This window comes from Rhinolophus hipposideros, assembly GCF_964194185.1.
Source record: "Rhinolophus hipposideros genome assembly, chromosome: 12".
NCBI classification, from domain to species: domain Eukaryota; kingdom Metazoa; phylum Chordata; class Mammalia; order Chiroptera; family Rhinolophidae; genus Rhinolophus; species Rhinolophus hipposideros.
This window is the reverse complement of record NC_138058.1, coordinates 77586516-77598934: the sequence shown is the minus strand read 5'-3', so window position 1 is coordinate 77598934 and position 12419 is coordinate 77586516. Positions and strand designations below refer to the sequence as shown.

The 12419-nt window shown below is 50.0% G+C and overlaps 1 protein-coding gene across 1 annotated transcript; it reads right to left on the bottom strand.

Annotated features, from left to right (window-relative positions):
• Positions 1–4900: 4900 nt before the first annotated feature.
• FAM110C (family with sequence similarity 110 member C) lies at positions 4901–12182 on the bottom strand (the record flags this gene model as incomplete). The annotated part of the gene is made up of 2 exons (XM_081068319.1): positions 4901–7342; positions 11228–12182. One exon carries the CDS (start codon positions 12180–12182, stop codon positions 11259–11261), a length of 924 nt encoding a protein of 307 aa, XP_080924445.1. The 3' UTR covers positions 4901–7342; positions 11228–11258.
• Between the last annotated feature and the right edge of the window lie 237 nt (positions 12183–12419).

The following is a 12419-nucleotide window of genomic DNA, read 5'->3' as shown; positions in this document are numbered from 1 at the left end:
TGAATGGCCAGCCCCTGAAATAGTCATAGTTCTGCCAGACTTCTCGGAGGAGACCTAGAAGGTCTGGGATGGCGGGGTACAGCACAGGGACTGCAGCCGGGGGCCCGCTCTGCACTCACCCATCCGACTGAGCGGGCACGTCCGAGGCCTTGCCAGTGCTGCTCGAGCTCCCCTGCGCGGCTTGGCCACAGTCCCTCTGCTCTCCTCACTACTATTTTAAAATGTCTGTCATCTCCTATCACATTACCACCATGCACTGCACCACGAGAGCCCTTCCGGTAGTGGGGACACTTGTATGCTGCCAGGTGTGACCTGTGGGGCAGCCCTGCCCGCCTGAGTCACCCAGCAGGTGGTGGCAGGGGGGCAGGGGAGGGTGCCTTTCCTGCAATGGAAGCAGCCTGTGCACCTGAGAAGCTGTCAGGCCCTTGGGCCCCTCCCTGCGTTTGCTGCTTGGAAATCAGCCTGGCACAGAGCCTGGCAGAGACTTCAAACCAGGCAGCCGTGGGTTCGAACTCCCACTTCGCCAACACTTTAGCTCTATGACCTTCCTGTCCTGAGCTCTCATGTGTGACACGATGGCTCTCGGGGACTGGCATGAGGGCTGCATGGATGGATTAGGTGATGCTCAGCATGGAGTGCTGTCCCTGCTGCTGGGGGTATCAGGGACAGCTGTCTTCCTCCCGACCTCTGGTGACGAGCCCCTCCCCGAGCAGGTCCCCCAGGTGCAGGGCTCAGTCTCGGCTCTGTGTTTCCTTCCTGCCACAGAAACTTCTGGCCCTCCTGGGTCCTGACCACACAACCTTCCCCACTGGGCAGGAAACGCCCCAAGCTGCCCTAATGTAGTGCAAGGTGGAAATGCCCTCACAGCGCTTAGACATTCACTTCTCCAAAGTGGGAACTGCAGTGAAATTGAGACACTGGCATCCAGATGTGTGTTAACCAAGGCTCCGTCTCTTAGGGTATTGACCTTCCCTCCCCTGATGAGGGGGCCTCAGTGTTCACCCTGGAAGTTCCCGGCAAACAGGGACCGTGGTCCCCATAGGACTGGACTCAGAACACACCTGCACACACGACGCGGGCTCTGCCTTCCAGGCCTCCAAGCACTTGGAGGGAGGAGCCACATGATTTCTTTTTAAATTTACTTTTTGCTAGAGTTGACATACAATATTAGTTTCAGGCATACAGCAGTGACTTGCCATTTATTTGCCTTATGACGTGGTCACCAAAGTACGTCTAGAACCCACCTGTCACCATACAAAGTTATGTCATTGACTATCTGAGCTGTACACACACCCCATGATTTGCCCTGTAACTGGGATTCTGTGCCTCTCATTTCCCTTTACCTCGGGCAACCACCAATCTGTTCTCTGAGTCTGTTTCTGTTGTGTGTTTTTTAATTCCATATGTAAGTGAGATCATATGGTTTTTGTGTTTGTCTGACTTAATCCACTTCACATAATACCCTCTAGGTTCCTCCATATTGTCTCAAATGGCAGGATTTCATTCTTTTTATGGCTGAGTAATACTCCATTGTATGTATGCACCACCTCCTCTTTATCCAGTCGTCTGTTGATGGGCACGGGGCTTGCTTCCATATCTTGGCCATTGTAAATAATGCTGCAGTGAACAGAGGGGTGCAGATATCTTTTCTAATTAGTGTTTTGGATTTCTTCAGATAAATACTCGGAAGTGGAATTGATGGGTCCTAAGGTAGTTCTATTTTTAATGTTTTGAGGAACCTCCACACTGCCTTCCATAACGGCTGCACCAGTCTGCATTCCCACCAGCAGTGCAGGAGGGTTCCCTTCTCTCCACAGCCTCTCCAACACTTGTTGTTTGTTGATTTCCTGATGACGCCATTCTGACAGGTGTGAGGGTATCTCATTGTGGTTTTGATTTGCATTTCCCTGATGATTAGTGACGTTGAGCATCTTTTCATAGATCTGCTGACCATGTGCATGTCCTCTTTGGAGAAATGTCTGTTCAGGTCCTCTGCCCATGTTTTTATTTGGATTTTTTGGGGTTTAGTTTTATGAATTCTTTATATATTAGGTTGGTGTAAAATAATTGCAGTTTAAAGATTAAAAATAATTGCAAAAGACACAATTACTTTTGCACCAACCTAATATTTTTTATATTAACCCATTATCAGATGTATCATGAGTAAATAAATATCTTCTTCCATTCAATAGGTTGTCTTTCACTTCATTGGTGGTTTCCTTTGCTGTGCAAAAGCTTTCTAGTTTGATGTAGCCCCATTTGTTTATTTTTTCCTTGTGTCGCCCTTGACCAGAGGCAGATCCAAAAAATTCTGCAAAGACCAACGTCAACATGTTTGTCGCCTGTTTTCTTCTAGGATTTTTATAGTTTCAGGTCTCACATTTAACTCTTTTATCCATTTGGAGTTTATTTTTATATGTAGTGTAAGAAAGTGAGCAGCTTCATTTTCTTACACAGATCCAGTTTTCCCAGCACCATTTATTAAATACACTGTCTTAACCCCACTGTATAGTCTTGCCTGCTTTTGTTATAAATTGACCACACAGGTGAGGGTTTATGTCTGGGCTCTCTATTCTGTTCGCTGATCTGTGTGTCTGTTTTTGTGCCAGTACCGTGCTGTTCTGATTACTGTAGCCCGTAGTATAGTTTGCTGTCAGATATTGTGATGCCTCCAGCTTTGTTCTTCTTTCTCGGGATCACTGTGGCCACTTGGGCTCTTTTGTGGGTGACCCTAGGATCTCTCACATCATTTCCATCCTTGGAAGTCTGTGGTCCGAGCTGAGTGGGTCTCCGCCCATCTCTAGATGCCCACGTGGGCATTCTGACAGCTCACATACACCTGCAAGGAAAGCTGTGTGAGAATACACTCTCGGCACTCTGGAAACACCCCTTTCTGAACTGTGCATGCTGCGGTCCCAACTTGCCCAACAGCTTAGGACAGAACATGGCCCTCAAGTCCTGATAACATCAGCCTGGCTTGTCCCAGCTTGAGCCCTGCTGCTCAGCTCCAAGGGCGTCCTAGAGTTTCAGGGGTCAGAAAACCACCACCCTTCAGGAGAGCTGGCCTGTGAGTCATTCTTCATTTGCTGTATCGACTTTTTATTTACTCTTTTCCTAAGTTTGAAAGGTGGATTTCTAAAAGTCCAAGGAAATCACTTACAACAACCTTCTGACCAGAGACAGACCAAGTCCTGAGGCCCCGTTTGTAATGTGTTCTGCTTTTTATTCCATTTAGACTTCAAAGCTTTAAACAGCCAGAGTGAAGGACCTCCATGGACTAAAATAAACCTCTCAGGGGACAAATGTGCCACTTATAATTTGCATGTTGTCCTTCCCTGTGGCTTGATTCACTTTATGATTTCGACTTTGGGTTCCAGGTATGGTTCAGACAGATTGGCCTCCCTCTCTCCCTCTGTGTGTTACCCATCTCTGTCACGTATTTTCTATCAACTATTTATTATCTACCCAACCGTCCTTACTGAAGACCTGACCCTCCTGCTAGAATGGAAGCCCATCCTGGCAGGGAGCTCGGGTACTCGGCCCCCCAATGACCACATGTCGTGCCTTCTGCTCAGTCCTCAGCGCCTTGTCCCTGATTCAAGGGACTGTGGCTCAGGTGCAGGGTTGTTGCAACACCACTATGTGGACATAGCACCTGGGCTTGGCAGGTGCTGTGATTTCCTGTGCTGGCCCTTGTCCACACTGAGCATCACACAGGACACATTGAGATCCACGTCGTCCCAGATCTGTACCTGTGGTTCAGAGTGTCGCTTTCTAAGGAAATGAACATCTTATTGGGAATTAAAAATGAATAGCGATTAATGGTTTAATACACTCTCTCCTTCAGAAAGCATTTCATATTCATGACAGTTTTCAAGGAGATACACAAAGATGACAGTCAACTGTAGAACTGGGGTGCTGAAGCAGTGACACGATGACACTGTCGTTGGATGGCAGCCCGTGTTCCGGTGCTGCTGTATCTTCTCCCCTTCATCTGCTCCATGACACTTCTGCAGTCAGACTTATAAGCTCCTGGCTGAGAACTCAACTTCCTTCTGACTCAGTATTTCCAACATGGAACATTTACATATTATTCAGATATATTTATTTCATCACTGAAAATGCAAGCCAAATTCAAACACCTAACCACTGTGTATTACCTCATTGCTTCCGGTTTTATTGAGTTTTTGAAAAGGCCAAATGAAAGCTAAGAACTTGTTCACCTGAAGGAAGAAAAGGCAACTGCTATTAGAATCCATGACGGGGCCATCCTGGTAAATGGGAGAGTTTCTGCAGCACCCTGGGATCTGACCAAAGTCTTCATGGAAATACAGTGATTTACTCTCCTCAAGAATGCCTATCTTGGTATGCTTGCAAAGATTTGAGCATAAGCTACTGAAGGACTGAAAAATAAAGCACCTGGCTCAGTTCAGTGACTGACCTGGGATCTCCCCGCCTGCCTCACTCCAACCAGCTCCAAGCCGAGCAGGTTCTGAGGGCAAAGTGTATCCTGTACTGCGGTCCTCACTAGGGAGTTGACTATCGGGAAAAGTTACACACTGTACTTTCATTTGCACCTTTGTGCTCATTCTTCAATGATTATAATTTAAAAAACACAGGGGAAAAAAAAACTTCTTAAGCAAAAGACTGATGAAACAATGAAAGAAAAACAATGTTCTAAATACGCAAAGCTGTTTTTACTGCATCCCATCTCCAGTGAGGAGACGACAGATACCATGTGACTCACCTATGACAAGTACCGAGGTTCTTTGCTCATGTCTACTGATAATCTGATGAGATGCTATCAGGAAGAAAGGAAGGAAACAAGATATGAGAAGTTATAACAGGCACAGTCTTGCTTCCATTGTGTTCACACTGCACAAATTCTTAAACTCGTATTAATCAATGGTAAAGATACTTTATTTCTTTCAAATAGATTACACAATATTGCACTCCAGTTGCAAGTAGCTTGTAGGAAACAGTCTGTTTAGAAACTGCAATAAAAATTGACGAGACCTGATGTTTTACGGCATCACCGACCCAGCTCTAACCACCACACCGAATGGTTAAGAAACTGAAAAAAGGCAGTGTTTAGTAAACCCTACTTTTTATTCCAGTGTCACTGACCAGTAGTTGAACAACTATGTACATACGTATAGAATAAGGAAGCTTTCCAGCCAGAGGCACTGCTAATCCCTACCGTGTATTGGTGAGATCGACTGCTGTCAAGCAATTTTCCTGCTTTACCCTGTGTTTTTTCCTTTCTATCATGTTTAATTGTGTTACCTATTTTATTTTATTTTATTTTGTGTGTGTGTGTGTGTTACCTATTTTATATGCTATTCTTTCATGAGCACATGACACTATTTTGCCATAGAAACTATTGCTCATTTCTGTGAAAAGACAATTACAAGCTTTTTCATTCAGACTGAGCTGCAATATTTTGTTTTCTCCCAAGTGACTCAGCAAATTGGGATAATTCCGGGTTACAAAAGGACTTCTCATGTCCAGTCACACACTCTGAACAGAAGAGAGGGGCGTTAACCTCGCTCCCTCCTATTGCAGTGTGGGAACACCCTGCTCCTGATTTCACTCTGTCCCTCAGGTCCACTTCCAGAATCCCCTGGAGTAATGCTCTCCTGCACCTGTACCCTCTCAAGTGCAAGTACTTCTGGGAAATCTTGGTGGTTTACACAGAAACCAACATTTTAAAAAATGTTTTTCATCTATTATATGGGTGGTGAGTCTGAAGCACTAAAATAAATTTCAGCTAGGTTTCAGTTCATCCTATTCTGACAGTAGAAAGGCACAGAACAATTATATTTAAAGCGTTCACATATAAAATTAATGGAACACCTGCAAATAAGTAAAATGAGTATATGAAGAGATCCTTTTAAAAATTCTTCTCATCTTTGACAGGTCTTCTTTAACTAAGTGCAACCCAGTGAACAGCAAAATAGAAGCATTCTTAGAGGAAAAACTGGGTGGGGGGGATTATTAGAGCAGGGAATAGCTGTCTTTAAATGGACCCTACTTTGAGAGAGGCAGGTCTGTCAGCCAACAGAGACTCCAAAAAAGGAGCATCGGGGACTTGCTTGCAAACTAATCATTTTGTACAGAGCCCACAGAGCTGTGAACACCGCTTACAGGCACCGGTTGAAAATACAATTAATAAATACAAAAAGATTGCCAGGAGAAAATAGAGAAAGTGAGAAAGGAGCAAGTAATTTAAAATGATACATTTAAAGCTAAAACTGCATGAAGTGAAGACAAATTATTTGCAGAGCAATGACTGTGTAAAATAATATTTTTTAACAAAAAAATATTTAAGTAAGTCAAAGACCTACTCTCACAGTAAAAGTTATGAAAACACAATACAATATTAAACAAATACAAACATAACAAATTGAATTGGTTGAAAAATACTGTACCATTGAGACACTCATTTCTCTCCCCACCCTGTTCTTCTCTATTTTTGGCTCTGAAGAGATAGTCGATAAAGCACAGAAAGCTGCGAAACAGCTGACCGGGTGACAGTGTTTCTTTGGGTCGTGGTCCCTGCCGCAGACTTGCTCCGGGGGGGCTGGGGGTCTGCCTGCTACTCGGGTAACTCGTGTCCCGCGCGGCCTCAGGTTGGGGCGCAGGACCTGGGATCCGCAGCCGGGGCCTGTCTGTCCCCAGCGGCCGCGTGGTGGAAGGGCGGCTGGGGCGCATGTGGGGCCCCTGCGACCCGCTGCCCCTCCTTTGCGGGGAGCCGGGCGGGCGCGGTGAACGGGGCTGCGGGGGACGAGCCGGCCGTGGGACGTGCTCCTCTGGCCACGGGCACACGTGTTTCCCAGCGGCACCTCAGTGCCCCTGGTCTTTCAGTCGTACACGAGTGCACAAGCCCGTGGTCGTGGCATTAATGGGATGACCCCAGGTGACCTGGGAAGTGCGGAGTCGTGAAACACGCCCCGGTGCCCGGGGACGGGATGCCGAGCAGCGGAGCCCCGGGTGGGTCGGCGCAGTGCCACGCGCGTTACTGTGCGGCCAGGACGTGGCCGGTCCGCGGAGCCGGGCGGCAGAAAACACCCCGGCACTCGGGCCGCTGGGCGCTCGGCTTGTTTCTTTCTGAAATCAGTGTAGTGACCGTTACAGAGCATCGCGGGGCCTCCTGGCACGCCCCCCAGGTGTGGCACGCCCCCCAGAAAGACGCCCCTGAAGGCCCCTCCGTCCGGCCAGGCCCACCTGGGTCACCACAGCAGTAACTCCGCTCGGTCCTGCTTTCCCAGGCACAGGGTCCCGTCTGCGCGGCGTTTCCAACCTTCTGAAACGACAAGCTTCTTCAGTGACGGTCTTCATTCTGCGGAAGGAGCAATCGTGTGGTCACCGGAGTGCCCTGGACAACGCCGGCGGCAGTGAGGGTGGCCCTGGGTCCCGAATCATCCACTACGGACGAAGCTCGCTTCCTGGGGTGTAAGAAAAAGCAGAGTCCACACCTGTCCAGACACACATTGTCAGGCCACACACTATGCTCCAAAATCTGCTTCCTGAGATCTTTGGTTTTGTGACATTTTCTGCATTTTAAAACATCTGCTTGAACTTTAAATTTTGAAAAGAAGTTGGTAGCCGTAGCGATCATCTTGTTTCTCTGAAAGAACAAATATCCATGTCCTTGCATGCCTTTTTCTGGACTTTCAAAATGTGTGTTTGCCTCTAACGACTCCTGAGGCAGTAAAGACACTTCCTGTGACTGTTGGTAAGGCCAGTGCTGCCACCACAATGCTAAACAACAAAACAGAAAACAAGGCAGGCAGTCCAGATACATACTTGCAGGCAAACAAATTCCAGCCTTTTCAAACACAAACCTCTCTGAAAAGACCCGGGGGCTGGCCTGAAGGGGGGAGGGGCAGCTCTCGCGGCTCCTCAAGCCACTTGTTTACCCAAAAGGCCCAGGTAAGGTCTGCAGAGCCTCCAGCTGGTGGGGGGAGACAGGAGCAGAGACTGGAGGCCGCAGGGTTTGCTCCTTCCGCGGGGAATGGGACACCACGAGATACTGCTCCGTCCCATGGGCTCTGTCCCACAGGGGTTCAGTGGCCCCCACAGTGAGAAGAAGTGTGCAAGATCTGAGTTTTTTCCCCTGAAATTAAACAATGTTTGTCCCTGAGGAACCCCAAGGACAAGTTACCATTCTATTATAACAATGTTAAAATCAGTAACACATTCTTTGTAAAAGACCAACAATCAGAGAGACCTCACTTTTGGCAGGCCTGCCATTTGAATGAAGTGAAGGACAGGAAGATGACTAAACACCAACAGACAGAAGAGCAATTTTCATGAATTACATGCTGGGAAACAGAACTCAGAAATTGGGTAATAGAAATTACCCATGGATGACTGTTGCTCATGGATCCCCTGTAGGTCGGGTGCATTCTCCAGCTCTGACTCTGAATTTTGAAAAGCAAACATTTGTACTTCATGGGGTAATCTGATGAAATTATGATCTAGTTCTGGAAAGTATATTTTCATTTTAATTGACAATATCTCTATCTACCAAGGGGGAAAAAATCTCCAAAAAAAATACGTGTATTTTTTCACTTAGAAAGCAAACCTTTGTTTATCTCAAATTTTCTGAAATTTTCATGAAATCCTAAAATGAATCTGCATGGATTTTAACACAAGTGTCCTGATTAAACTAGAGAAAAATTACAGCTTGCATTCTTGGTTCTGCAGCTTCCAGAAGTTACAGCTTTAGATTCAAGCCAGTAACACTGTGAGGACAGGTCACCTGCCCTTCTGCCCAGCTGCCAGATGACCCTACGAAGGGAAAGGGGTCCCGCCCTGTGCTTTGGGTCCTGGCCGTCCCCGCTGGCTCTTCCTCAGAGGAGACTGTGTGCAGGCCTGTAGATGTTGAGTCACAGGGGCTGTGGTCAGAAGCAGATGTCATCTATTCCCAGGACACTCATTTCTCTCCACCCTCCAACTGGCCAGGCATCAGGTCTCCTGGGTTGGGGTTTTAAGGAACAGGAGCTATGTTTTGGGTCTGAGGGAGTAAAACTGAAGTAAATATTTACAGTGCTGGTGAATGCTGAGGACATACAGAAAGCTAGGCGGGTCCTTTGTGACCTGTGTCTCCTGTCTCTGAGCAATAATATGAAACAGCTGAGAAGACAGGTGGCACTTGAACAAACAGGATCAAGGTAGAGGGAGGAGATGGTGTGTAACGCGGACATGTCTCCTGCAGATTCACCCTCAGTAGTTTCCTAACTCAGCTGTCACTTTCCCTCTTTCCTCAACTCCTCCACTTTGTCGTAAGTGGAAGTTCTCACAGGCTAACCTCACTCCTTACATCTTTCCTAGGCTCAAACCTAAAAAGGGCCTTGGGAAGGTTATTTCATGGACTGAATCCTAAATTCTCTTCCAGGTCAAGGCTTCTGACATTGGAGCACTGAGGTGAGGAAGGAGGAGAGTCTGGGTTGGTCCTATTTTTATGGTGCCAGGTTTTATTTTGGTTTGTGCATTGTCTTGTTACTTAGATCTATTACCAACAAGTCCGACTCCAGTGCATGAAATGGAGTGCCTCTGGCAACCTGGGGGGAACTTGTTGAAAAATTGACACTTTACCAACTCCAATAGACAGTGTTGTTTGGTTTTCCTTCTCTGGGTTCCAATCATGAAATGTGGATACGCAGATTATTGACTAGATACAGAATCGTAAAGTGCAAAGGTTGGAGACCATCCTGTCTGCCTTTACACCAGGGACAATGGGAGCCTAGGCCAAAAGTATCAGCATGAGGATTGACAGAGGACAGGCCTCCATCAGGGTCCCTCTGGGACCATGCCGAGCCCCTAAACTCTCATCCTTCACACCAAGGTGTGCATGGCACATTCAGCTCATCTCATTTAGAAACACAATCTGTGAAAAGCAAAAGTTAATATTTTTTTGTTATTTGTTTTTAAGTTTTGACTATCTATATACATTCTTTGGGGATTTAGTGGGAATAATCTTCAATAATTTAAGGAAGAACTTAAGTCATGATCTGAGTTCAAAAGAAACAATGAAATCCTCTCTCCTTGTTAATTTTCACATCTGTACTAAGACCATGGCCACTCAGGGGACTTGTTAGGCTTTTTTCAGTCCTCAAACACAGGTGATCTTGGACAAATATGTCTTGTGGCACCTCCCCCACCAGCCTAAAGACTGATCCTGTGTCTTCAATTAGTTTACTGGTATGTCAATGGCAGACAGGATACTTCCATCACATGAATTTCTTTTATCCACAGCACCTTGTCATTGAAGGGTAAGAGAAGAAAAGATGCTGCCATGTTTAAGTTCTGGGTTCTCAAAGAGAACCATGAAAAAGTATGGTCTCCTCTCCCTTCTCTGTCCCCACAAATGCCCTCCCCACGTGTGCATGGAGGGAGGGGAGCAGGTGACAGTGAGGACGCGGTTCCTTGGCTCCTCAGTGAGAACTGGAGATCGCCCTGTGCCGTTGGTGCCCCAGGCCGACAGTTTCACCTCCTGTGTTAACAAAGGCCAGTAAACTAGAGCCGCAGCCCTGTGGGACTCTAAAACACAGTGGCCTGGTCCAGACCCCAAGCCAACAAACGGAAGCTCCTCGAGAACTAAGCAGCTCCAGTCACTCTCCTTACAAAGCTCTCAAAGCAATTAAAACTCGATTTAGCCAGAGACCTTTCCAGCTAAGCGCACGCCAAACTGCTACAAGGCCCTGTAGAGCTCCCTTCCCAACAAGCGCGCAGGTAGCGGCGGGAGGACCGAGCGCACAGCCAGCCCTTCCGTGGAGCGGAGATGGCAGCCGCCCACGGCTCCAGGCGAACCATCAGCTCGGACCAAACCTCAGGACGCCCACCGGTCAATTTCCACAGGGACGAGGGCTCCCAGGCTAGCTTCCACGCAGGAAATAATAACAACAGAGGTGAAAAACTGCTTTCTGACAGCATTTTATAACTCCGGTTTCTCTTTTCATAAAAGTAAGCCACCGGGATGGTGTTAAGGCACAGAATACCTTTCCAGGCAGTCAGAGGCGGTGCGTGCAAAAGACAAGACACGGGACCTGCAGGCACCAGGCCGCTGGCCCTCCTGCTGTGCATCAGCGGCCAGTCACACGCGAGGCCCTGCGTCTCAATCTCTAGGGTCCTGAACAACGTTAGAGACCTGGCTCCATCCAAATCGGTCCCACCCCCAGGCCTTCACAGAGGCGCACAGACACCCCTGCCGAGCTCACACCTTGGGTCCGGGTCTCCCCGGGCGCCGGCGGTCACACCAGGAGCTGCAGCCCCTGGCTGGGGGTCTCCTTGGCCTTCTTACAGGTGTACAGCCAGCGGATGATGCGGGCGTTCCTCTCGACGACCGACGGGGCGCTGGGCACCTGCTCAGTCAGCTCCTCCTCCTGCAGCCCCTCGTCGCCGCCGCTGTGCCGCGAGAAGCCGCTGTCGGAGGTGGCCACGCTCACGCTGCGGACCTTGAGGGCCAGGCGGTCCGACCCCGCAGAGAAGTTCTCCCTCCCGAGCGCCTCTACCACGTCGGGCTCCAGGCCACAGTACTGGAAGAAAGTGTCCATTTCTGCCAAAGACATGGAGAAGCGGGAGCTGAGGTCCGACTGCGATCTGTGCAGGCCCCGGCGCCTCGGCCCTCGCGGCTCCGGGCTCAGGGGCGCGGCTGGGTCTCCGGCGGGCGCGGCGGGCGCCGGGGGCGCGGAGGCAGCTACGGGGCCGGCCTTGGAGAGGGCGGCCTCCGCGCCCCCGGGCCGGCGCTCCGCTCCCTCTGAGGACGGCTGGGGGGGCGCCGGTGTCCTGTCCTTGCCCGGCCCCTGGAGGAGCTTCTTCACCAAGCCGCCCCTGACGTTGTCGGCGCCCGGTCCGCGCACGAACTCGCATTTCTGCCGGTAGATGACCAGCGAGTCAGGCCGCAGCGGCTTCCGCGCTATGGCCCTGCGCGCCACCGCACCGGGCACGCGGGCCGGGGGCTGAGGGTGGCCCGCCGGCACTTCGCTCGCCCCCGGGCTGCTGCCCTCGGAAGCCGGGCCCCGCCCGACCCCGGGGCGGCCCCGCACATACTGGGCACGATCGGCCGCCAGCCTCTCCACTGCGCTCCTGCGCGCCGGCTCTGCCGCGTCCCGGTTCCGGGGGGCCTCGGGGAGCCGCTCGGTTCGGGGTGCGTCCGGGGCTGGCAGAGCACGCATCTTCGTCGGGGGCCAGGCAGCGCGGTCTCCGGTCGAAATGCTCCCTCTGGCCGCGGCACCAGTCTGTCCCTGGGCCAATTCCGAAGTTCACGCAGGGTGGGGACCGGTGCCGCCCGCCAGCCCCGGCGTCTGGGCGAACACGAGTCGGCACCGATTGGCGCATCGCGCCGGGACCCGCCCCGCAGCTCCTACCCGCGCAGCTCCCGGCGGAGAGTCCCTGGTGCTCACCTCCCCTTC